At 37.1% G+C, this 25916-nt stretch overlaps 6 protein-coding genes and 1 non-coding gene across 10 annotated transcripts; 3 read left to right on the top strand and 4 right to left on the bottom strand.

Annotated features, from left to right (window-relative positions):
- Positions 1 to 2646: 2646 nt before the first annotated feature.
- On the bottom strand, positions 2647 to 4585 carry GLB3 (hemoglobin 3). Its single transcript, XM_011083535.3, has 4 exons — positions 4300 to 4585; positions 3572 to 3702; positions 2975 to 3119; positions 2647 to 2892 (listed from the first exon to the last, which is right to left on the bottom strand). Exons 1-4 carry the CDS (start codon positions 4434 to 4436, stop codon positions 2796 to 2798), a joined length of 510 nt encoding a protein of 169 aa, XP_011081837.1. The 5' UTR covers positions 4437 to 4585; the 3' UTR covers positions 2647 to 2795.
- Positions 4586 to 5720: 1135 nt separating this feature from the next.
- AME3 (Protein kinase superfamily protein) lies at positions 5721 to 9997 on the top strand. Of its 4 annotated transcripts, none has more exons than XM_011083537.3 (12): positions 5721 to 6049; positions 6143 to 6284; positions 6677 to 6703; positions 6790 to 6943; positions 7021 to 7069; positions 7491 to 7605; positions 7773 to 7864; positions 7953 to 8094; positions 9072 to 9136; positions 9237 to 9334; positions 9453 to 9555; positions 9697 to 9997. In XM_011083537.3, the coding sequence occupies exons 1-12, from the start codon at positions 5969 to 5971 to the stop codon at positions 9832 to 9834; spliced, it is 1206 nt and encodes a 401-aa protein (XP_011081839.1). In that variant the 5' UTR covers positions 5721 to 5968; the 3' UTR covers positions 9835 to 9997. The 4 variants fall into 4 exon arrangements, with proteins under 4 accessions (XP_011081839.1, XP_020550307.1, XP_011081838.1 ...); XM_020694648.2 differs by having other exon boundaries at positions 7950 to 8094; positions 9456 to 9555; XM_011083536.3 differs by having other exon boundaries at positions 5722 to 6049; positions 7950 to 8094.
- Positions 9998 to 10585: 588 nt separating this feature from the next.
- LOC105164778 (Ribosomal L28 family) lies at positions 10586 to 12769 on the top strand. The gene is made up of 2 exons (XM_011083538.3): positions 10586 to 10985; positions 12044 to 12769. Exons 1-2 carry the CDS (start codon positions 10786 to 10788, stop codon positions 12504 to 12506), a joined length of 663 nt encoding a protein of 220 aa, XP_011081840.1. The 5' UTR covers positions 10586 to 10785; the 3' UTR covers positions 12507 to 12769.
- A 428-nt stretch (positions 12770 to 13197) lies between these two features.
- On the bottom strand, positions 13198 to 15016 carry LOC105164780 (Tetratricopeptide repeat (TPR)-like superfamily protein). Its single transcript, XM_011083540.3, has one exon. It carries the CDS (start codon positions 15014 to 15016, stop codon positions 13328 to 13330), a length of 1689 nt encoding a protein of 562 aa, XP_011081842.1. The 3' UTR covers positions 13198 to 13327.
- Positions 15017 to 15262: 246 nt separating this feature from the next.
- MEF21 (mitochondrial editing factor 21) lies at positions 15263 to 17147 on the top strand. Its single transcript, XM_011083539.3, has one exon. It carries the CDS (start codon positions 15384 to 15386, stop codon positions 16995 to 16997), a length of 1614 nt encoding a protein of 537 aa, XP_011081841.2. The 5' UTR covers positions 15263 to 15383; the 3' UTR covers positions 16998 to 17147.
- A 68-nt stretch (positions 17148 to 17215) lies between these two features.
- On the bottom strand, positions 17216 to 17299 carry TRNAL-CAA (transfer RNA leucine (anticodon CAA)). Its single transcript has one exon. It is a non-coding gene; the product is annotated as a tRNA-Leu (tRNA).
- A 498-nt stretch (positions 17300 to 17797) lies between these two features.
- Positions 17798 to 22832, bottom strand: LOC105164781 (DDT domain-containing protein DDR4). The gene is made up of 11 exons (XM_011083541.3): positions 22489 to 22832; positions 21864 to 21974; positions 21335 to 21421; positions 21125 to 21162; positions 20941 to 21022; positions 20627 to 20733; positions 20403 to 20553; positions 20234 to 20326; positions 20019 to 20133; positions 19242 to 19284; positions 17798 to 18604 (listed from the first exon to the last, which is right to left on the bottom strand). Exons 1-11 carry the CDS (start codon positions 22645 to 22647, stop codon positions 18130 to 18132), a joined length of 1461 nt encoding a protein of 486 aa, XP_011081843.1. The 5' UTR covers positions 22648 to 22832; the 3' UTR covers positions 17798 to 18129.
- Between the last annotated feature and the right edge of the window lie 3084 nt (positions 22833 to 25916).

The raw sequence follows: 25916 nt of genomic DNA, 5'->3' as shown, positions 1-25916 counted from the left end.
ATCATCAAAACAGAAAAAGAGATTGATACTAAAATATACAGCCACCAAATGATTAATGTTCACATGTTAAAACTCAAAAAACTTAGGTGTTGGAAAAGCAGCAGAAAGTGTGCTTCTTGCAATAAACAATAGTGCAATTCCACTTCTCAAACTCCATGAGAAGTTGCTTCAATCCTATTTGTTTGGTGGGCAGGCATCCGCATCCGCATCCGCATCCGCATCCCATCCCCTAATATAAATCATTAGACTAACTCCACACTTTCCCCCTAAGTTTACATACAGAAATGATGGCGCTCTGTTGGGTTATAAATTATAATCTCTCTCCCAAAAAGAATGATTGCTTTATATGGATACAAGTACCGGATACTCTACCCAACATCCTTAATTTTTCGAGTAAATTTAAAATACGGCTTCGATTCAAATTTATAATAATTATAAATAGTCTCTCGTTATTTGAAAAATTATAAGGAATATTTATTAGATTGCTATTAATTTTAAAGGGTATTTTTGTAACTTTTTAAATAATAAAAAAATATTTAAATATGACAAACTTCGAAAAGACCTTTGCAATTTACTTTTGTTTTTGTTTTTTTCAAATGTTTTCTAACCCAAATTATTTCGAGATTTATAATTCATTTTTGAGTTGAACAAATATATTTTCTCTTGATTATCTTATTATTACATGTTAACTTGTTTCTTCGTGTTATTTGATTTGACTTTATTTTGAGTAATTTTAAGAAGAAAATTACAAATTTCTTGACAAGTAGAACACTGTTGTTTGAAAATTTTGTTTCAAAGAACACCCCAAAAGAAAACTCGTGTTTGTAAATTTCAACTAATGTGTAAGGCATCGAAATAAACTCACTTTCTAGTATACTTTTAACTGATTTTTCTTCTCATGTTTAAACACGATTATAGAGTATACACTGTGATGGTGGAAATTGATAACTGTTTCAATCTTTAAAATTTATTTTAATATAAAAACAAGGTTGTCTATTCTCATAACTGACAGTTAATAATACCGCCGTATCAATTTTTAAATATGAAAATTGTACTCCTATGATAAATATAACATGATAGTTACTTTTTTTCTTTTTTCTTGAAACATGATTTAGTTTATATATATTTTTCTTATTTATAATATGTTTTTAAAAATATAAAAGATTATTTATTTATTATATACATACAGAGATAGTGTGCAACAACTTCAGAGGAAGGGAAAACAAAAAAATGAACTTTCTGGTCAATTATGGCATGAACACGAGGGGATGTAGATAATTTTCTGTAGAATTCCAAATAAGACTGCTCATCACCAACTCTTTTATCACAATAGTGAAAAATCAACACACATTTTCTTCTCTCTATAAAAGGCCAAGCCATCCTACTTAGCCAAAAAACACCATATCCATCACCATGCACACTAATCTCTATCATAACAAGGCATAACTCTCCACCCACAGCCACCTTCTTCACTTCTTCTCCCATAGCCATGTCTTTCACTAACTGGAAAAGCTCGCGTAGTAAAAGCATCCAGTTAGGCCAAACGTATGGGCAATCAGAGTATGAGACGAATCACAAGTGGCTCATGTTTTGGAGAAGAATCAAAAGGGCAAAGAAGAAAAGTTCAGAATCAGCATTAGCGATGCAGAAAACGTATGACCCTCATAGTTATTTGCAAAATTTCGATGAAGGGTCAGGAACGGTTGAGCCGGATAATCTGTACAGGTCATTCTCAGCCAGATATGCTAATCCTTCAATATTGTATCATAGGAAGGAATTGATGGATGGATGATATTGAGATCAGAAGTGTATGTTTGTTCAATGTATGCCAAATGGAAATTTGATGTTTTTCCCTTTTGTGCATAAAAATGTACTGAGAATTTCTCTCCATTTGGGGTGTTTCCTGTATAGAAAAAATGTGCAGTTCCTCCTTTGCTCTCCCTTTATACCCCATTATTCCCTTTCTCCTTGTGTTTTTCTGCTACATGATGAGGCATTCAAGATTGGTCTCATTTTCTTAAATCTGCACTGGTGTGGAGAGATCAGAAACTTTAGCTTATCAGTAGCTTGAAACCTGTAGGAAAACCAAAATACTGTGAAAAACTTGGGCAGATTAGTCAACTTTGACGCAAGCAAGAAACCAGATTGCTTAGATTATTGATTATAAAACACCATGGATGAAGTTCTTCAAACTTGTTAGATTAATCTACTATTATTTTATTGATTAATCGAGGTAGATAAGTCATCGAAAGTGGGCGCAGATGTTTTCACATGTTAAGTAAGATGTTTAATTCTTGTCAATGTTAATGCACAGAGTTTTGAAAAATATGATCCATATCTTGCCAGTCATTTGCATTTGTAGAATGGTCAGAAGAGAAATTACAAGTATGCTAAAGCATTTCTTTGTAGAAAAGAAAATATTTGATATCCAAATCATTTAGCTTATTGAGTTGAATTCAGATCGAGCTTCAGAATCTACGCCTGAACTCTAACTTATTAAGTGCAACAAGTCAAGATGAGTGATCGATCTTGAATAGTCTGTCAATTATGTTTTGAGGACTAAACTGATACTTTTCTCTCATATACCCGTAGAGGACAAGAGACAGCAATGAAGTGAAAGGCATATCTGGTTACCAGATCAAAGACTAAGAACCAGAACAAATTTCTTTCAATATTTAATTTTCCATAAGGTTGAATAACATATATCCGTAATACAATGTTGTTATTCTATCAGCTTGATCCATTCACTATCGTTCAGTCGTTATATGAATCAAATTAGCAACTCTGCTAGGAATTCATGCTGCAGCGGGTTTTCCAGCCGCGTGCTTGCATGCAACACCCTGTTTATGGCTCTTCAACTCATCTCCCGCTACAAGAAAGAATGCGGTATGCCTGGAGCAAAACAGCCACCAATTTAACAAGCAGACAGAAAAATTGTTTGTTAACTTGGAAGATGATGAGGACAAAAGTGTACCTAAAGAAATTCATCATTTTAGTTTTGGAGTCTGCATCAATATCAGTAGTGCTGTCTAATGCTTCTTGCATGTGGTGCAACCACCTCTCTGCAGCTTGATGAGTGACAGGGAACGGGCGGTGGCGGGCAATCAGTGCAGGATGGCCTGTCCCAAGCCAGACAACAATGGTTTCAAGAAAGAAATAACTTTAGAACAATTAAAACAACAGATTTACCAAACTAAATTGGCCCAAGCAAACAGATGAGAACAGGATATGCAATTTTTCACTGCAGTACCACTTGAACCAATCAGTGTCAAGCTTCTGATGCTGCAAAAATGAGACTCTAAAATAGCTAATATTCGTTTTGCAACCTATAACTTGTTCAAGGAGGACATGCTCACAAATCTCCAAATCTACATATGATGCTACAGTGAGTGTTCTGCCCATTTAGCATCAATTAATGAGTACAGCAAGACGAAAAGGACTGTAGAGCTCGAGACATATCGTATGAAGTAATGAACATGATTTCAATCCAGAGGTATAAAAGGGAAACAGGAAGCTAAATATCAAGCGACAATAGCATGGGATTTCACTATTATGATCTGAAATTGATTACCTCTTCTTTGGCTGTACAGTGGAGGACCTCCCATTCTTTGTACAAAGAATTCATATTGGTTTTGAATGGCATCTTCCTTCTTGGAATTTGCAAAAATTGATCGGAACCACTCTTCCTCATCATCATAAACTCTGTTATCCAAGATTCCAAACGAAACATGAATGATTGGAGTAGCAATCAATTGACTGAACCATAACGAAAAATGAACTCTTAAAACGATGGAAAGAGTCATTTGTCATGTGCATTCTGCTCAACAGAAACCAGTGGTTCAAACTGTAAACCAGATTATATTTGAACATCGATTGAAAACTATTAAAAGTCTGTTTATATCCTGATAATTTGAAGGATCATTAGCCGCCAAAATGATAATTGATACAGTAACCTATCTCCAAACTCCTTCATTCCACTGAAAAAGTCCAACTTAATTCCAAAATACAGTCTTTCATATACGAACTTTAAATAAAACAAACTAAGAGAAAATTCAGAATCCACTCTATTAAAATACTCAAAGCAAAAAGAAATCAATTAAGTTTTTCCCTCTTTTCCTGTACCATTAATCCAAAAACCCACAAGAACCAACTGTTTCTCAATTGAGGTGGCATCAGCTAGACAAAGATACAAATTTCCCATAAAAAAATTCTCAACAACCCATTTACTGAGATTAACAAATATGAATTTCCCATAAAAATTATCGCGAAAAAAAGCCCAATGCGCTTACAGGGTGATACCTGTTGTAGAAATTGGTGGAGAGGTTAATGAAAGTCTGGAGACCAAGCTTCTCATATAGATTGGTCTCATCAATGGCGAAGGCATCCTTGGGATGCACTCCACTCCACTCCGAGGCCTTCTCTTGCAGCGACTGCATACTGTTCTTGGTTGGCAGCGTTGATGGGGTCTTTGGCTGAACGTATGAAGATCTTTGAGGAGGGGGAATTTATAGGGGCGCGTGGAGGTCGCGTGGGGGAGACGCTTTTCAGTGGGGACAGTGCAGTGAAGAATTCATAGTGGTAGAGGAGGCTGGAATCCGCCACTAGTTTTCTTGAAAATGGGTTTGTTTTCTTTATTTTTTTCTGGGACTATGACAATGAGATTTTGTGTCTAGATTCCCTGTTTGCGTTGCGTTGTTTTCTTGATTTTTAAGATGAGCACATAATGAGGGAATTTTAGTGTCATAAGCATGGGTGTTCAAACCCATCGCTCCATTCCAAACTGCTCAAATATATTATTTTTTTTAAGGGAGACTCAAATATATTATTTTAATATTTAGATAATTATATTTTTTTAGTATATAGCTATGTATATATATATTTGCATCGATATATACTAAATTAGTTTTCTTCTCCTCTCATATCTCCGCCATCTGATCATCTCTGATGCGAGCTTACCACCATCGAAAGTCAGTTCGGCGATTACTTTGATACTCCACCAACTGTAAATCTCCAATTCGTTGCGAATTATCTCAGTTTTTTTACTCAAAAACCCCTAACCCATGCCCCCCATCTTCTATCGCTTTTTTTTTTGCCGTCCGACCACCTCTCGACGCAAGCTTACCGCTGTTGAAAAACTCGTTCAACGGCGAATATTTTGATATCTCATCCATCGAAAATCTCCAATATGTTGGTGAGTTATATTTGTTTTTTTACCTAAAAAAAATCCTAAATCGCGCCCCATCTTCTATCCTTTTTTTCTTTGCTATTTGACCACCTCTCGACTCGAGTTTACCATAGTTGGAAAGCCCATCTGACGACAAGCATTTTAACACCCAACCCACCGCTAATGTCCCGTCCATCAATGAGTTATCTTTATTTTTCAATTTATACTTTTTTAGATTTTTTTATATATCTATGTAACTTAAATCGTATTTTTTAAAAATATGTATAATTTAAAGATAAGGGTAGTTTGATAATTTAAAAAGGTGACCCCCAGCTGACTTAACGGCACATGCACTGAGCATGCGAGTTTCTATTAAATATTGACAAAAAATTAAAAATGGGATCAATATTGCAATTATTTTTAATTTTTTGGGACTAAAAATAAATTCTCGTTAATCACCGGACCGAAAAGGCCATCAATCCTTCTTTGTAGGACTAAATACGCAATTTAGCCGGAAGGGAAGGGTATCGTATAAATTCTCTTTCCCTTTGCCCTCATATAGTGATTTACTTTTCACTCTTATCCGGGGAGAATCAGTTGGGCAAGGGCAGCTTTTTTCCAGTTTTTCTTCTCAAAATTTCACCTAATTATCCTTTCTTTTGTTTGCAGAGAAGGTCACAGACTCACAGATTCATAAATTCATCCGATTATTTAGAAAACACTCAAGTGCATACATAGATTTTTGTGTGTGTATGTGTGTATAGATATATTCGCAGACCTGTCGGTGACTCGAAAGTCAGAGAAATGGCGGAGGAGGATAAAGAACGCCAAAGTCGGAAACGGCGCCGTCTGACGTGGGACGTTGCTCCGTCGGGGCAGCCCGAGGTGGTTGCAAAATGTTTTGAATGATTTAGGGTTAGGGTTATTGGGAAAGGGGAAAAATCCTGAAATTTTGCTTTGCGGAGTTGCCTTTTGCAGGCTGATGAAAGGGATGGTGAGGATAGTGAGGCAAGGGTGCCTCCGGCTCCAATGCTGCGGCGACATGTATCGCCTCCGAAGAGGGATGACGATCGTGATGGGCATTACGTTTTCAGCCTGGGCGAGAATCTCACTCCTAGATGTAATTTAATTTGTCGCTGGTTGATTTTTATTGTATTTTCTCACTAGGTTATAGCCTGCAATTGGTTTTTTTTTTTGTGGGGGTGGGGGGTTTGGGCAGGAGGGGGGCGCTATTGAAACGGTTCACTTCAAGTCTATGTGGTGCTGGGGTTGTTGCCTCTGTTGTCTTGTTCAATTGTGGCCATTCTATTTGTAGAACATTGTGTTTCTTTTTGCGCAAGCCATTTGTTTCACTGTCCTGATAAGTGTTTCACTTGCTGTGGTATGTCTTTCTAAAGTAGGGTAGGAATAAAGCTCTGCGTTTTCTATTAGATGATCTTGCTCTTCACGTGTATAGGTCGTCATTTATCTTAAAACCTGTGTGTTTATTCTGTTATGCTTTTATTTCCACAGATAAGATACTTGGCAAGATGGGTGAAGGTTAGCGGTCACGTGCCTGCTGCTAAGAAAACCTTATATTTTCATCATTCTTATTGTATCAAATCAGCATATTGCTAGTGCTGTAGGCACATTTGGTCGAGTATTGGAATGTTGGGATCGTCAAACACGAGAATATGTTGCAGTCAAAGTTGTTAGAAGCATAAGCAAGTATCGGGATGCAGCGATGATCGAGATTGATGTACTTCAGCATCTTGCTAAAAATGATAAAGATGATTCACAGTAGGTTGTTTCCAGATGACAAGTTTCAAGCCAATGCTGTACCTTTCATCTAATTTATTTCTTCTCTTTTTCTGCAGTTGTGTGAAGATGCATAGTTGGTTTGATTATCGCAATCATATATGTATAGTAAGTATCTCCATGAAATTCTCATGTATAACCTTTTATCTCCAGCTCTATTCAAATGATAACCTCTCACGGAGCAGTGATTGTGCATACCATGATTCCTGTAGTCCTATTTCTACTAAGTTGTCTTTCTGTGTGATGACATGGTATTAAATCCGGGTTTGAAATTCTTGATTGGGCAGTCATATGTGGCCCTTACTGAACTCAATAACTCCACCTTTTATTGAGGAAGAAAATATAGTTGATTACCATTTATTTTCAAATGTTTATCATAATTACTGGTTTATTAATATGCATGGCATTCATAAGTAAATTTATTTTGGTTTTTTTGTTAGCTTTAGTTGTTTTGTCAATGTGAACTTCATTCGTAATCTCATAGCTTGACAGAGAGCTTCCTTTCGATGGATTTGAATGGTTTTATCAGGTCTTTGAGAAGCTTGGACCAAGTTTATTTGATTTTCTAAAGAGAAATAAATACTCACCCTTTCCTGTGGATCTTGTTCGGGAGTTTGGGCGCCAGCTTTTGGAATCTGTAGCATGTCTGTGGATTGTCCTTGGCCTTGCTTTATCTTCATATTCTGTATTCATTTGGTTTCCTAATCTGTTTCCTAGATCTTTATTAGCATTTTATATGTGCCCAGGCACCCAGCTGTACTCTTACCTGGTTCCTTATTTGACTTTTTGTAATTCTCAATATATCCGACAGATATGCATGATTTACGGTTAATTCACACTGATCTGAAGCCGGAAAATATACTTCTTGTCTCTTCTGAATTTGTAAAGCTTCCTGTCTGCAAGGTATTTGGCATTATATAGTTGGAAAACAGTTTATGATCGGGCTAAGATTCAATTACATTTTTTAAAATTTCTTTGGTTGGTTCAGAAGACATCAGATGAAACAAATTGCAGGTGCTTGCCAAAGTCAAGTGCCATAAAGCTGATTGATTTTGGTAGTACTGCATATGATAATCAGATTCATAGCTCCATTGTTTCCACAAGGCATTACAGGGCACCTGAGATCATTCTAGGTAACTAGTTAATGTTGTGAGTGAGATTCACATTGCTTCTGTTCTCATTCTTTTACTTTAGATGACCTTCTAGTTCAACAACACTTGTTATTTGCCAGCATTCTGTGTGAATTCTCAAGAGCTGGTAAGTACTAAATTCCTTGAAGAGCAAAGGAATGATCCCTATGGAGGTCATTGGAGTGTGTTAGTGGGCATCAAGCTCCTTAAAGATGAGATATATGTACTACTTAGGGTTTGATAAGAATGGACCGAGTTTTTACAGTAGTGTGGCTATTCAAGGCCAAATTGCGTGAATGATTATTGCCAGTAGCTGAATCATATATTCAAGAGTAGTTTGTTAGATTGCTGATTAATAGATATGATGAGTCATTAATTGAAGTTATAAATACGCATGCTAAGAATGATTTGATCTGAGGAATAAATTGCTATATCTTCTGAGCTCTAGAAATATGTCTTGATGCCACTCTTTGTGCCCTTTGCATGAAGGCATCTCCGTTGACTTTCTTGATTGCTCCACTCTATATTCATAGCAAGGATACACACTGACAGCAGTGATGTTAGGCATTCTTTGTATGTAAACTTAGAATTACATAGAAATACATCTTTGCTCTTTCTATACATGGAGTAGTGGGTGTGATAAGTAGGAGGCTGTTAGCCTTAGGTGATTAGAAGGGTTGGCTAATGGCGAGTTCTGCTCTCTCCCTGCATATAGGAGCCGTGAGAGATTGAGTAAATCAATATAGACAGGCAATAGCTAAGAAGGGCTTAAAATGTGTAGAAGGTTTGTTTCCTGATATGTACTTTTGTAGACTCAAAGTGTATTTTGTCTTATTGATAACCCTGCTTTTTTATGGCAGTATATTCTTGGTTCCTCTGAGAAGATGTTCATTAAGAAATGTGTCTCTTGAATAAACATTTCAATTTGTCCGAGGGAACTGGCACTCATGGTTTATCTCTCTCTGGTGGATTTCTCTCAGGTTTAGGATGGACGTATCCTTGTGATATTTGGAGCGTCGGTTGCATTCTTGTAGAACTTTGCACGGTTAGATTTGTTTTCTGTCTATCACTCTTAACCTTCTCCCTTCATAGTAAAAGCTAGTGTATATTTTTTATTTGTTCTCATCTGGAGAGCATCCTTCCAGGGTGAAGCACTGTTTCAAACACATGAGAACTTGGAGCATTTGGCTATGATGGAGAGAGTGTTGGGACCCTTGCCGGAGCACATGATCCGAAGAGCGGAGTACGTTTGTTGCACCATTTCCTTTTTACCTCCCCATCCCCTATGGTGTTTTTGGTGGTATTAGACTCTGTATATTCAGCCACTCATTCATGGCTTTGGTTCCTTGTGGGTTTTGCAGCAGAGGCGCTAAAAAATATTTCAGACGATCACGTCTTAACTGGCCTGAAGGAGCAGTTTCCAGGGAGAGCATCCGTGCAGTAAGGAAGCTAGATCAATTGAAGGTTGCAGTCCTCTCCCAGTTTTATTTTGTTTCATAATACTTTGGTCCAGCTTAGTCTTTCTTTCTGCTCGTTGGCTGATTGATCATGTCTGACTGCTGGTTTGCATCTCCATCTATATAACTCTTTTGCTACTGAATGCAGAATCTTGTGTCGAGGCATGTCGATTCCTCAAGATCCTCCCTTGTAAACTTGTTGCATGGCTTATTGAAGTTTGATCCATCCGAACGACTTACTGCTCGACAAGCTCTAGAGCATCCCTTCTTCAAGGACCCAACTTAAAAACTGCGCCTGATATGTAGAAACACATTTTTAATAACTTTGTTTACTCCCGTGGGTGCTAATACCAAGGATGCATCTTATGTACCCTAAAGATGCTTGAGCAGTATAATGTTATCTCAGTTGGCTAGAGAAAGAGCTTATTGATGGATTCTTTTCGTTTGAATTAGTACTTGTGAAATGATTTGGCAAATGGAGAATTTGATATCTCCACCCGAGAACCCCATGCAACAAAAAGAAGAAAGGGAAATGAAAATGAAAGAAACAACACAAACAAAAGATTGATGATCACTGGTTTGAATAGACCGAGTTGGTAAAAACAGATTTGATCCTCTTTAAGAAGAAAAATAAAAAGAGGAGAAGATTGTTATTACATTTCTTAGTGGTTCCGTGAATGAAAATTACACAGCATAATTTGACTACACAATAATTGAACCATGAATGAAAGATAAAAGAAATGGTAAATTACATTGATACTCAAAATATATTTTAATTCTTTTGTAAAACTACAGCTGTATTAATTAGAGGTTGTTTGTGTAAATTTTGTTTCTAAATAATATATATTGTCATAATTATACTTCTAGTATAACTATAATTTTATGAAATTATAGGAGGTATTTATATATGTTTGAGGTGTGATGTAACGAAACAAAAACAGTCTTCTGACCTAAAAGAAATAAGAAAATACAAAAAGCCCACAATCTTGCTTTTATTATCACTTTGATCCCATTTTCATTCTTTTGTTACATTTTGGAAAGTCACTCATCATATGGTCTTTCATTTTTTCTTCCAAAAAAAAATTGTCTTTTATTTTATTTCTTCAAAATCCATTTCTTCGCTTTTGCATTTTCACTCTCCCTCAAAAACCCTAACCAGTGACGAAAACCCAAATCACGACCCCAATTTCAGCTCCTGATTTTGGTCTAAGCGCATACAAAAGGAGTTCGTGTAAGAATGGCGTTCAGGTCAAGGGAAATGATGAAGAAAATTCTCAAGAAAGTCGGCGGTGAGCAGAATTTAGCGCCGGGAGTGAAAGAGCAGTTGAAAAAATCAGTCCCGGATAGCAAAGTCGTGATGGGCCGAGCTCACCGCGGCCTTTACGCCGGCCGACATATCCAGTTCGGGAATCGAGTCAGCGAAGATGGTGGTAACAAGTCTGTACATACATATAGACGTGTTTCTGTTTGTAATTTTTCGCTCTTTTTTCTTTAAATTGGTTCTAATGCGTATTCTTATCCATACTTTGCGTTTTCTTGGGCATTTTAAGTGTGATGGAAATGTCCTAGATGTGAATGGTTGGTGCAATTTGAGCGGAGTTTTGGTGGTAGTATCTCAACTCTATGGTGATCATAAAAGTTAGATCTCTTGTACATTAACTCCTGTTCGAACTATGATGAATTACGAGGACCTTGCTATGGGATGCACTAGAGCAAACCTTTATCCTTGAGCTGTACTAATGTTTTGAGGGTATCTTTTGTGATTAATTCGTCTATTGTTCTATTATAGTTATTCATTTGGTTCAGCATATTGTGTGATAAACTCCATGAGCTTTGGACTAGGTTCCTGTTAGTGTTGCCATTGTGGTTTTCTTTGGTAACATTTTGGTTGTTCATGCCACTCGCAATGTTGTAGTTAAGTTGTGGTTACTGTAGTAAACATTTTTCTTTATGATGTTGAGTATAATGACGCCAAGAAAGTTGAATAATTAACGCTGCTGTGTGAATATGTTGCATTGATAGTTGGGACTTCTGATCTGCTCTTTCCTCTATAATTTGGAAGGGCTTCTTGGATGGCCTTGTGAGTTTGAATGGGTTCTATGGTCATTACTTCTTGGCTTAGTCAGCAAAATAAAAGATATTCTGAGCTTTAAACATCATAGTTAAATTCCGGCTGCCAGAAGTAAACAAAGGTAGAATAATAACAGTCTGAGCATATTGTGGTTGTCGCATATTTGCATTTTTGGGGTGAATCTTGTTGTCCTTGATTTGCAGCAATAGTAATACATAGAAGTTGACATTGATTGAACAAGTTCATGGTCTTCTTGGGTAAAATGTTGTAGTTGTATATGAATTCAATTAGAAATAGATTTTGTTTTCTATTTTGGTTTATTGAACTACTTATGTTTTGGTTCCTTTTTGTATGTGCCATTCATCCATCGATCTGAAATGAATGAATTCCCATTCACATGCTTCTTTTCTCTGTGTGATGCTAGGACAAGAAGAACTTGGAAGCCTAATGTGCAGGAGAAGCGGCTCTTCAGCTACATTTTGGATCGTCACATCCGTGTTAAGGTGAGCACTCATGCACTTCGCTGCATAGACAAGGCTGGTGGAATTGATGAATACTTGCTAAAGACACCATATCATAAGATGGACACAGAAATGGGCCTTTTCTGGAAAACTAAGATTGAGAAGATGTATCAAGACCTTGGGGAGATGGAGGTAGTTTTCTTTTCTCCTGAGGATGAAGCCAACTTCGAAGAACAATTTAAAGAACTCAAATTAGAAATGAAGGCTGCACGTAGAGAAGCCAGGAGAAAGATGTATGGTTCGACTGCCACACAAGAGTCAATTAAGGATGGAGAAGATGTTGGAGAAGCTAGTGAAGGAGCTTCAAGAAGTGAAGACGGAAGCTCTCATGCTGACTTACATGAACCAATGGTGGCCAATGCTTGAATATGCATCTGGTCTGTAAAATTTTGCAGTGTTCTTATCTTTCTATCAGAGATACTCCTTTTTGCAGCTTTGTATCTCAAATTAATTTTGTCATTCTAGCAAGTTGACATTATAGTTTTGGTTTCTGGTCTCCTATTATGATGTTGTGATAAGAGTTGCTTCATTACTGTAGTTGACAGTTGGATTCTATTATGGGTAGGCTGCAGCATAATAGTGGTTCCAGATAATAATAAGCAATTAGCTGTTTCTCGTTTTCTCTTTTACCGTAAGATCTTTCCTACAGCAGTGCATCTTACCTTTTATTTTAGAAATTATTTGAAAAATTATAGATACCTCTTGATGTTTGATGAAATTATTCTCTTTCTATATATATATTTTTTAACAAAAATAAAATATATAAAGAAGTCGGACGGAGTGGATGAAAAAATTTAAAAAATTATAAAAAAAATTATCCACTTAATAAATAAAAAAAATTAAAAATAAATAAAATTATAATTTTTATTCCACAAGGGCATTAGGCTAAAATTCAAGAGAGGTCATTGTAATTTAGAAAATTCAGGATAGGTAGTTGTAATTTACCTTTTATTTTATGCAAAAATGCAGAAAAGGAAAATCTTCTAGAGTTAAATGCGGAAAATGATCAGGGGCTAATACTACAGCAGAGAATGCATTTAGAGCTGCACCTATAAAATGTTCAAGAAGGAATTGTATTGTCATCTTAAGCCAAAAGGAAGAGCCAGTTTTTCACTCGAAGTTCAAGTCATCTTCTTCCGAGTCCTCTTTCCATTCTGCTGTCGGTTTGTGTATGAATTCCTGAATCTCTACCAGCTACGTCCTGCTTCTTTCTTCAATCCTTTTGCTTTCACCAATCCTCTCAATCTCTCACACTCTCTCCAGCACCCAATATCTGCCAACATATTCGATATCAAGACATAGTTTACAAGATTGTCACCATCCAACCTCAAGAGTATGTCTCCTACTTCTCTCCCAATCTCAGCATTTTTATGCAGCCTACAAGCGTTAAGCAAAGTTTGCCATATTCCTACATTAGGTCTCAATGGCATCTTCTCTATGAGGTTCTTGGCCTCTTTAAGACGTCCGGCACGACCAAGGGCATCAACCATGCAAGCATAATGCTCTACTCTAGGCCTCACCCGGTAATCATTGCACAACTTTGTGAAGCATTCTTGGCTTTCCTCTACTAGTCCGGAGTGACTACAAGCTGAGAGCACAGCCAAATAGGTCACATCGTCAGGCTCAATATTCTCTAGCTGCATTTTCTTCAAAAGTTGGACTGCTTCCTTACCAAGACCATGCTTTCCATACCCTGTGATCATAACAGTGTAGGAAACTACATTTTTCACTAGCATCTTACTGAAATATTTTCCAGCTTCATCTGTAAAACCGCATTTCAGATACATATCAAGAATTGAATTAGCTACTGACATGTCCAAATCGGAGGGGATTTTGACGGTGTAGCAATGCATCTGCTTTCCCAGCTCCACCATAGAAAAGTCTGCAAACACATTGATTATGCTAGACAGAATGAAACTATCAACAGGAATGCTACTCCACCTGAGCTGCCTGAACAAGCTGATGGCCTCTGGAAAACATCCTTGTCGAGCATAACCTACCATTAGAGCATTCCATGATATCAAACTCTTTGCTTCCATTTTACTAAACACCTTTTGTGCTTCACATAAGTATCCACATTGAGCATAAAGATCAATCAGGGAACCAGCAAGAATTTTATGGGTCAAAATGGAGTACCCTCGTCTGATTAGATAGGCATGTATTTGTCTCCCTTCTTGAATAGCTCTGAGGCCACGACAAGCCTTTAAAGTGCTAGAGAGTGTAAACTCGTCTGGAATTTCTCCTTGTTTCTGCATTTCCTGAAGGAAATGCAAAGATTTGGCACCCGTACCTTCAGATAGCGCATATCCTGCTATCATAACATTCCATGTTATCAGACTTGTAACTGGCATTGAATAGAACATTTTTTCAGCTTCATCAATTCTTCTACATCTCAAGTACATATCGATGATTGAATTTCCAACCACAGGATACCCTTCAAATCCACTTTTGCTAGACATGGAATGGATCTGTTTTCCACTCTCTACAGCACCCAATATCCCGCATGCTTTGATATTTGTGGACAGGGTGTACTCGTTAGGCCTTACGTCTGAATATCCCATCTCATTGTAAAGCAGTAATGAATCCTTGGCATTGCCTACCTGCAGATATCCACACATCAAAGCAGTCCACGAAACAACATTCCTTTTAGGCATTCTATCAAACAGGGAATGAGCCTTGTCCGCTCTGCCACATTTTCCATATGTATCTATAAGGTCATTGTTTATCATTAGATCAGACTCATAACCCATTCTAAGTAGTGCTCCATGTACTTGTTTTGCTTCATCGTATAACAAACTTTGTGAACATTTCCTCAAAAGCTCTGCCAATTTCTGCCGATCTCTTATTAATGAAACTCCAACTTGCTGGATTTGCATATTACAATGATCAGTTCTGCTCTCCACTTCAAACCTTCAATAGGATCTCAAGCCATAACAAACCATGCGAACTCGGTTTTCTGAAATCCTTTTCTTATTATTTATTTTAAACCCTACCAGCAGAAAAACCAGACAACTTCACAAATATTAGGATTCCGGGTCCACATTTTTGCAGCAAGATAGACATTCTTGTATCAACTTCCGTCGGCTCTTCCTTTTCTCCCCAAAATATTATCGCCAAGTAAGCCTGTGAATTGAATGGACCAAACTCAGCCAAACACATATTGGAAAAGCAACAGCCGATGCCGTAGAAAAGATTCAGTTTCTTCTTCAGAAAGATCAAATTTATTATATTACTAATCTTAGAATGGCAGCAAAGGTGGGGATTCTGACAATGAGAGGATTGGAAGATATGTTTATACCCATGCTAAGGAAATGCAATAACACAGTAGACTTGAAGAGAATACATGCCCAAATGGAGAAGTTTTCACTGTTACAAAGCAATTTCTTGGTGACAAGAATGTTGGATATATGTGATCAAACTGGAGAAATTGAGTATGCTAGTTTACTATTTAAAAGAGTTCTTGAACCAAATATTTTCTTGTACAATGCAATGATTAGAGCCTATACGCACAACCAAATGTACGTGTTGACAATTAATGTGTATAAGGAAATGCTGAGACACTTTCTACCAGTTGAAGAGCAAATTTTTCCTGATAGATTTACTTACCCATTTGTTATTAGGTCCTGCGCAGGACTTCTCAATCTTTGTTTGGGGAAACAAGTTCATGCACATGTTTGTAGATTTGGGTTGATGGGTAACAATATGACAGGGAATTCATTGTTGGACATGTATGTGAAGTGTGATGGAATAAATGAGGCCCATATGGTGTTTGATGAAATGAGCGACAGAGATGTGATTTCTTGGAACAGCCTTATTTCTGGGCACATGAAGTTGGGTCAAGTGAGGAAAGCAAGAGCATTATTTGAACAGATGCCAAATAAAACTATTATTTCTTGGACTGCAATGATATCCGGTTACACAAAAATGGGGTGTTTTGGTGATGCATTGGATGTATTCAGAAGAATGCAGATGGCAGGAATGCAGCCTGATTGGGTCAGTTTGGTCGCAGTTTTGCCCGCTTGTGCTCAATTGGGAGCCCTGGAACTTGGAAAATGGATCCATTTTTATGCAGATAAAAAGGGATTATTGAAGAAGACTTGTGTATGCAACGCTTTGATTGAATTGTACACGAAATGTGGCAGTGTGAACCAAGCTCTGCAGCTGTTTAATAAGATGTCGGAAAAGGATGTTATCTCTTGGAGTACTATGATTGCTGGGCTAGCACAGCATGGCCGAGGTCATGAAGCAATTGAACTGTTTCAGAAGATGCAGAAGTTAAATGTTGAACCAAACGAAATCACATTCGTCGGCCTCTTATCAGCTTGCGGGCATGCAGGTTTGTTGGATGATGGAATGAAATATTTTGACTGCATGCAAAATGATTACAAGATAGAGCCTGGAATTGAGCATTATGGCTGTCTGGTAGATCTTCTTGGGCGCACAGGGCATATTGACCGAGCTCTAAAACTCATAACAAGCATGAAAATGAAGCCTGATTCAGCAATATGGGGATCTTTGTTGAGTTCCTGCAGGACGTACAGGAATCTTGAGACTGCTGTTATTGCAATGGAAAATTTACTAGAGCTTGAACCAGAGGACACCGGGAACCTTATCTTGCTTGCAAATATATATGCGGATCTTGGAAGGTGGGACGGGGTTTCAAGAATGAGGAAGTTCATTAGAAGCAAAAGCATGAAGAAAACACCGGGTTGCAGTCTGATTGAGGTGAATAGTGTGGTTCAAGAATTCATGTCAGGAGATCATTCAAAGCCATTCTCCAAAGATATGTTTCATGTAATAGATTTATTGGTTTTGCATCAGATGGAAACAGACGAACTTATAGCAGAAGATCTTTAGGATAACATCATCTGGTGCTCATGTTGAGTACTGTAGGGAGGGAAATTGTGTATTTGGCTTTAAGTGGAGAGAGAGGAGAGGCAAAGCCATTGACTTAATCATACTTTGTAGTTCTTAATATGGAATTTCCTTTTTTTTTCTGCACAAAAACTTTTGCAACTGTAAGGAGATGGAAGTATATCAAAAAAGTAGTGGAAAATTAAAAAGGTTGAAGAAAATGTCAGAAGTGGGATTTGAACCCACGCCCTCTCACGAGGACCAGAACTTGAGTCTGGCGCCTTAGACCACTCGGCCATCCTGACTTTTGATAGCTAATTTCAAAAATTAATGATTTCAAGACATAGGAAATGTACTAATACAAAAATTTAAAAATATTAGATTATATTTGTAGCTTGAAACCTGTCGACCATCATAGTACCAGATTTTACAATTCAATTGTTCTTGAAATTTAAATGGTAATTCCATTTCTTTTTATCCGGAGAATCAGTGGTTGTCAAATTGGCAGAGTTGTATGGACCAGCATTTATCTAACATTGAACTTTTAACTAAAGAGGAAAAGTGTAGCTGAATGTTGAGAGTACCCAAACACTGAGTCAAGCAAATTGAAATGTAGCATGAAAAAATTGTCAGGAATGAAACCATAAATATTGACTGAATATAACTTATGTCATGTATACTTCACACAATGGATATGGAGATAAAGCAAAATCTTCCCCTGAAGTGATCAATTCAGTAGATTAGATGACTAAGATTTGCCTTACGTAGCATGGCAAGCAACAAGTTCGCAAAGGAGCCAGCTATTAACAAATCACTACTGCCGCCTTATATGATAAAACTTAAGTAAGCTACATCACCACATATCATACTAACACTCTGCTGACCTTCTGTTTTCCAACTACTATAACATAATTAGGGCGCAGAAGAGGTTGCAGAGTACTTCAAGGTTTCAGCACCAAAAAGACAAATTAAGACAACTAGAACTACTTTACAAATGTCTCAAAACTTTCCATTCACTACAATGCCAAAACTCTATGCTGTTGTTAGTTGCATCAAAACTTCTCTTGCCAGCAGCGTGAAGATTCTTCCAAAATCATCATGTATCAACGATGGTGAAGGTTGATGACAACTTGGATCAGTTTCCAAGATAGTCTTCATCTCCCGATGAGCTTTCATCTTCTGAGTCGGGAACCACCACAGACTCGACAGCAGTATTAACAGAAGGCCTTTGCCTCAACCTGTTCTTGGCACCTAAATTCATGCTTTCTGGGGCAGTATGACCGGGAATTCCAGCAAGCCTCTTACTGAAGCGCAACCCCTTGGACCTGTGGAGAAACAGCATATTTTGCTCATGGGAGTGGACTTTTTGGTGATCTCTGTTCCCATTCTGATTACCATCATCTTCCCTTTCCCCATCATATTCTACTTGGCTGGAGTCATCAGCATCATCACTTCCTTGCTGACTGTCTCTCTCAGCATCACTTACAGCGGATTCACCATCTCTTGAGGTAGTGTCAGAATTATAAGATCCATTTGAGGCAGTTCCCATCCTTTTGGCACATTGCCTCTGATTCTCTTCCTGTTTTCTCTCTTCACTAGTCTTCCTTTTGCTAAAGCACAGAAAGACAGAACAAAAAGAGAACTCAAGAAAAATAGAAATCACTACAGTCCAGTGTTGTTGAAAAATGAAAATATAAGGTAAGCATGACGTTGTAAAAGGCTTTAGCATATTATACACATCGTGAGCATGGACAACTTACTTGTATTTCAGCAGTCAAGATCAGTGGGTTTGATGGGATTATATTTCTATCTTGATCAGCCATAGGTCCATCCACAGGACACAGACGTAGCTATGTTATTACTTTTCACTTTGATCAAGTACAATTCAAATTTGTTATATGATGGTTTCAGTGATTAGTAGTGTAAATAATAACCAGATTCAACTATTAATCCTGAAAGGAAGCAGGAGTGTGTTATCTTTATGCCCTAAATAAGGACAGTTTAGCAATCAAAAATATCAAATTAATTAAAGGATGAGCCCTAGCAACTCCAGCTCCATGATATTCCACCACACTAATCTATTAGTTGATGAAAGCCAGGGCAAAACTTAACTGGTCTAATAAATTTCGAGTTTCTCAAACACAGGAAAGAATTACTTCATCTTCCTTGTAATTCAGATAAGCAAGAGAAATGATATACATGAACTACAAGCATAAATGTAAAAGAGCTTAAGAAGTAGATACTTACTTTGTGTACTGTATGGCCTTTGTAATTGCCCTGTCATAATCATCTGTAATTTAATAGCGCCAGTAGTCAAAGAATCAGGGAGAGCAGGTGGTAAAATACTTTAACAGAGTTTGCGCAACTTTTTCCAGGTACATATCCAATCTACCTCATAATAGAGAGGGTATAGTGATACACACCTTAAGAGAACAACTCATTAGATTTACAACATGCAAGCACATGTAGATGCAGGATTAGTCCTGTGAGACACTGATCCGCATAAAGAAAATATTTATGTTTCTATATTCATGTTTTTGTTGACATTGGAAATAATGAATTGAATAGAACGAATTTGCGTATTTTCCATGGAATAAAAATAAATCTTGAAAACAAGATGGTAGGCAAATACTTCGACAATTCAATTTAGGCTACATAGGAAACAACGCAATGTCAAGTGCATCCAAAAACATGTAAACAATAGTTCAACATTTGGAACAAGTCTATGAAGTGCAACCACTTTTATCCTGCATCATAAGGCTGACATTAACTGATGTGCATGCTTTGTCTCCAGAGGGTCATGTTTTCAGGAAATACACATTTTTGGAATATGCAAAATTTCCCTCTACAAGTGGGAGATAAACCAAAGATCAAGCTGATAGTCCATGGTGTGTGGCATGGTGAACAAAGGTGGTTTATTAAGTAAAGAAGACATCTATTGCTATAGCAGGCAACTTCAATTTAGTTTATGCCATGGCTGGGATATGCAACAAATTGAATTTTAAAAAGAAAAAAATCTCATACCAAATCTATAATCAATGGGCTTGTGATTACGGCTAGATCGAGTTTTTCCAGAATTTCGGAAACCATTTAGGAGCATCTGTTCCCTTCTTTTCCGGTGTTGTGCCCTTTGTTTCTTCTGTCAAAGGCAGTAACATATGAAATGTCCCATTAAGTGAAGCCATCAGAAGAACAAAACAAGAACAAGTATAGTTGTGGAAAGAACTCAAATTACTAACCTTCCACTGTTTTTCAAGAACAGGAATGACATTGGCCGCGACGGACTTGCTGAGATCAACCTCCCACTTAACTTCACTAGACGAAAATTCGTTCTACCATCCAGAGAATGTAAAGAATGAATGCAATCTGACAGCAAGGAGGAATTCAGGAACAGAAATGTATACATACCACAATTTTGTTGAACTCTTCAAGATTAGTTGCAAGGGTCTCCCATTTAGAATTGATTGCTGGCAGGGTACCCCTACCTTTGGCTCGCTCTTTTTCAAAGAGGAGTACCTCCTTGTATAATCTGTGACCAATAGTTTCATTTCCATCATACCTGTAACAAAGAAAATCAAATTTACCACCACCACTATCAATTAACTCTACAAACATGATGACCATAGGATTACCAAAATGTAATCCCATTTCCATTGCTTGCAAGCTTGTCCTTTCGGAAATTAGAAACTTCTGCACCATTTTTCATTGTCTCGTTGATATAAGACACAGCATCATATTGCTGCGAAGGAAACAAATTATCAGAACCATGACATGAAAACTCAAAGAATTATCTTGTGAACATTATGTTGGTGGAATTATCAGAAAGATCTGCAAGTCCACCTGCAGCTATAATGGAAACAATGGGACCAAATAGTTTCTCTGGAGATATAGCAGCAGTAAAAATATAGATATAAGCATACAACAAAGAAAGATCCTGGTTATATACATCAGCACGAACTTCACAGAGAGCTTTAAGCATAAGTAAACGAGTTGTTGGTTCAAGTTCCTTGTAGATAGATATCTCCTCCCTGACATGTGACGGAACAAGAAAATGAGAAGGAAACAGTGAAATCCCTAAATTAATAGAACTGTGACACAATGACTAAAAAATAAAAAAAAGTAGCATGTACCCTTTGGCTGCAGTGACAGGAAAATCCCCTTCTGCAACCTGCAAAGCAAGAAAGTGTAGTAGCATCTTCCAATATCCAGGAAGTATCTCCATCATGGGACGCTTTTTATTTGGCAGTTTTTTGGATGTTAAATACTATTGGATGGGTTACTTTTTATTGGCATTGGAAGCACATCACATTATGGCAGGGTGGATCACAAGTTTGGCTTACCCAAGGCCACCACATTGAGAGTGTCTTACTGAGAGCAATCATCCAAGCATCACAAGACTTCATTGTTGTTTTCACTGGGAGAATTCCCTGAAAAGAGTTCAATCAGCTATATTTTATAGAAACAGATAGAAGAAAAAACAAATCAGCAGTTATGAATGATTAGCCATTTTTCTCCAGTTTATTAAATCCTCCATGAGGATATGAAGCTGCTATATTTGGTAAAATAGTAACAAAGTATCCTATCCCTACTTCAAATGTAACAGTGTGATTTGAGTATTAGCTAGTTAGCAAGCTGATTATGAAAATTATAGATGATAACTCAATCCAAAATTTCTCAACAAGTGTTCAGCGAGCTTGCTAAATACCATGTCTTGAGACATGATCAGGAAACTCTACCATGATTCCAGAAAATATTCACCAATTTTCAGATAATTTTATGGTATGCCTACTAAAAGTTTGAAGTATCAAAAACAGAAAAGGACCATAACTTAATTTACAGGTACATGTTGTTAAGAGATGCAAATGAAACCTTTAGAAGATCTATATGTAGCTGAGCAAGTATGTTATTCTGCTCAATTAATGCAGTTTCTATATCTTCAGCAGATATCTTCAGATCACTCCCAATAACCGGCTCAAAAACCTGTATGAGCATTTTGCAAAAACATCAGAGATCAGTGTACATGCATAAAAAATTATCCATAATAGAAGTCCGGAAACTACACATTTTTTTTAAGCCTGGTCTATAACAGAACGGTGTGATATACAGATACATGTATAATCAAGTATTTGTACAGTAAGTACATTTTTTTAGACCAAATGCTGAAGTAGAGCGATACATAAATGAGAAAACTCTATCATAATAGTTCCCTGCTTCCGTGATGGAAGCTTTGTCTAACAATACAAACTAATGCATAAATAATATAATCTAGTTTACCACCACAGAAGCAATGTCCAACCTTTTTGGACTAGTGTACCACAAGCAAAACAGTTCCGGTATAAAGGTTGTTTATCACTGAAATGCATCATCCATGCAGATTAAAAGGAAGAAGGAAACAGCTCGTAAAAGGAAAAAATTGAATAACTGAAAGGTCGAATAAGAATGAGAAGACGAACTGATCATGACAACGGAAAATAAAAGAAATGAGTGTTATTACGTGCAGAAAGTTGAGAACAGATGCTAACTCCCATCGCTCGCGGAGTTTTTTCCGTACTGGCTCAACGTCCAGAGGCGGCGACATCGTTGACTCTGAGATTGCCAGTACTTCACCGTTTTGTCCGTTTCCGCCCATCGCCACCTTCCGTCGACGAGACATGGTTTAGTGGAACCAACTTTTATGCAGAATATTACACAAGAAAAATGAATTTTGAAACAATACAGCACTCAAAAACCAAGTACAACTGGGTATTAATTGGGGGGAATTTCAAGAGCTGAATGTGAAATTTTAGTGCTTTCCCGCCGAAAGTCATCGCTGCAATTTCTATTCTTCTTCTTCTTCTTTTTCCCCCGTTTTTCATTTTTCTAATCCCTCGCTTTAGGGCTCTAAATGGGCTGGGTTCGACTCAAGGCCCAGTAATATTGGTCTGTATTTGAAGAAGGCCCATCAAAATAAACTTTTAAAGAATATTAAGCACGCCCAAACTAAGTGAATAATGTCTCTTCATTTTTTCAACATTTTAAATTTGCCCCCTCAACAATTGAATTTCTCACTCTGCCCCTCCGATTCATGATATTTGATTATTTTGTAGTCCATAAATTTTTATCTAATATCAATAGCACCCTTTAAAGTTGATTAATTTACTCCTTATTTTGTATCAATATTATGTTCTGCTTTATAATTTATATTTCTTTAGATCTTGTTCGTTCTGTTGTATGAGATAAATAAATGATACGATAAATTAGGATTTAACGTCTGACAAGATCAAAAATTACGTATTTTATTCTATAGAGTTAATCCAAATAACAAAATTTCCAAACTAATATTACATGTGTATTAATTATAAATAGATTTCAGGAGCAAATTGCACGATAATACATCATATTGTAGCTTACCCATATTCTTATCTCTATAAAAATCGATAATATTCAAAAATTATGATTCAACTTAAAAACTCTTAAAATATAACATATCTACTGATCCAAGCTATGGATTTTCAAAACAAAGAGTGTAAGAAAACTTCAAAAATAATATTTGATTTAAGTTTCGAATCCATTATTGTTGTCTCTCAGCCTATAAAACAAAGTTAACAAGAAAACAAAATAACATATTACTGATTAATCTTCAAAATGAATGTAGAAAGTAATCATTTCAACCCTTCTTTTATTTTCAAGAGAGAGGAGAGAGCAAATAAACCACAACTCAAAAGTTTTTGGCAAATTATAAAATTAATCCTGTAAATATAGTGGTGGCAAAATTAATCATAGGGCAAAAGACAATTTTCGTCCCACAGCTATAGGCCATTTTCGTTTTAGTCCCGTAAATATCTAGGGTTTCAATTTAGTCCCGTAAAATTGAAAAATTCGCAATTTCAATCCAAACTTCGCCCGAAAATTTTGTGGGTCGCCGGAAAAAGTCACATGCGATGCATGTGACTTTTAAAATTGGGGGCTCGATCCTGATTGGCTGGAGAAGCTGATGTGGCGCATATGTGGAAATTAAAAAAAAAAAAAAAGAAAACGACTCACATGGATTAAAAATCGCCCGCCAGTCGCCGCCACCTTCTCTCTTCAATTCTGCCGCCGTTACTTGAAATTTCTGGCCACCACATATACCATTCGATTCCCCATGGCAAGGAGAACAAAACCCTTCAACCAATTTTGAGATCCCACCACGACAGCGACTGGGCTTTGAAATTGACAGCCGCGGACAATTCCCGTCGATTCACCGGCGACAGGACGACCCACGATCGCGGATTGGTACCATTGGATTCGTCTCCTCACTACGGTTTTAATGGGACTAGTCTCATCCATTTTCATCAACTAGGTGCAAAGATCCATCATTTTGAAGATCTCGATCGTCGTCCGCTGCGACTGCACCTTCCGCCGGCTTATTCTTCTTCGTCTGAACGAACCACCTGCTCGAAAGACCATCGTTGAACGCCTCTCGTTCTTTCGAATCTTTTGAGACCAGTCCCATCGATTTTGGTCACCTCTGTGGAAAGATTTAACGAAAGCCATCCTCCGCCTTTGTTGACAATCGCGAGCTCAATTTTCGTCGTTTTTTTTTTTTATTTCCACGTATGCGCCACATAAGCTTCTCCAACCAATCAGGATCGAGCCCCTAATTTTAAAAGTCACATGCATCGCATGTGACTTTTTCCGGCGACCCACAAAATTTTTTGGCGAAATTTGGACTGAAATTGCGAATTTTTCAGTTTTACGGGACCAAATTGAAACCCTAGATACTTACGAGACTAAAAGGAAAGTGGCCTATAGCTGTTGGACGAAAATTGTCTTTTGCCCTTAATCATATAATTACTAAATTGACAATTTTAGTCCTATATATTTCTATTTAATGGAAATTTTGGTCCTTTGGATCAAAATTATTCAAAAATTAGCATACAAATTGGGGCTTAGGTTTCCGATTGCCAACTGATCTCAACTTAAACACATGGCTGCTGACTGATAATTCTGGTCAAAAGGCTTGAAATTCCCACTAAATTAAAACATATAGGACTAAAATTGTCGCTAAATTAAAACATAAAGGAGAAGTCAACCGATGATAACGCCATGACGTGAATATACCGTTGACGAAAACTGATCGGAAGGATGTGTGCGCCATTGGGAGCGAACACAAGGGTGATGGTCTACTGGCGAGATGATTGCTGGTGATGGAAATATGGCAGAAAAACTAATGGTGAGCGCGGAGAAAAAGTGGCAAAAATAAAAACGAAAAGAACCGACCGAATAGTTCATGAAAATGGATGGGCTTGGATGCAATCAACTCGTCGGAGGATAGGGAGTTGATTGGTGGTGGTCCCGAACAGTGGGTAGGTCGGACGACGGTGAATCGAGAAGAGAAAGAAAATAAATCTAGGTTTTAGGATAATACTACAATCAACAATTGGGTGCATATTTGAATTTCGATCGAAACACATATTATAGGGTTGGAATCAGCGTAGGATGACGTAAGCGGTGTACATCACGCACATGGGGTCCGATTTTGCTTTATTTTTAGCTATAAAATGACTATTATATCCTTAATTACAAATAGTTAGGTTTTATTTAAATATACACAGCTGTTCAGATCTAATAAACAATTCAATGGTCTATATTTTTTGCGATTTAAATCAACAGTATATATTTGATATACAAATCAATGGCTTATATCAATTTGAATTAAATCAATGGCTCAAATTCATTAAAATTACAAAAATAAATTTATACAATAAGTAATACATAAAATATACATACGCATATATAGATATACATGTGTATATACAGTATTTAGAAATAAAAAAAATACAGAAAAAATAAAGGGGTGGCGGCAAAGGGGGAGGAGCAGGTGGATCTGGGGAGGGGGGCGTTGCATGAGGAAGACGATGATTTTTTATTTTTTATATATATATTTTACATATAAATAAT

This window comes from Sesamum indicum, linkage group LG6 (assembly GCF_026168435.1).
Source record: "Sesamum indicum cultivar Baizhima isolate 11 linkage group LG6, ASM2616843v1, whole genome shotgun sequence".
Classification (NCBI taxonomy): Eukaryota; Viridiplantae; Streptophyta; class Magnoliopsida; order Lamiales; family Pedaliaceae; genus Sesamum; species Sesamum indicum.
Note: the sequence above shows the minus strand (reverse complement) of the source record. Positions and strands in the feature narration are given on the sequence as shown.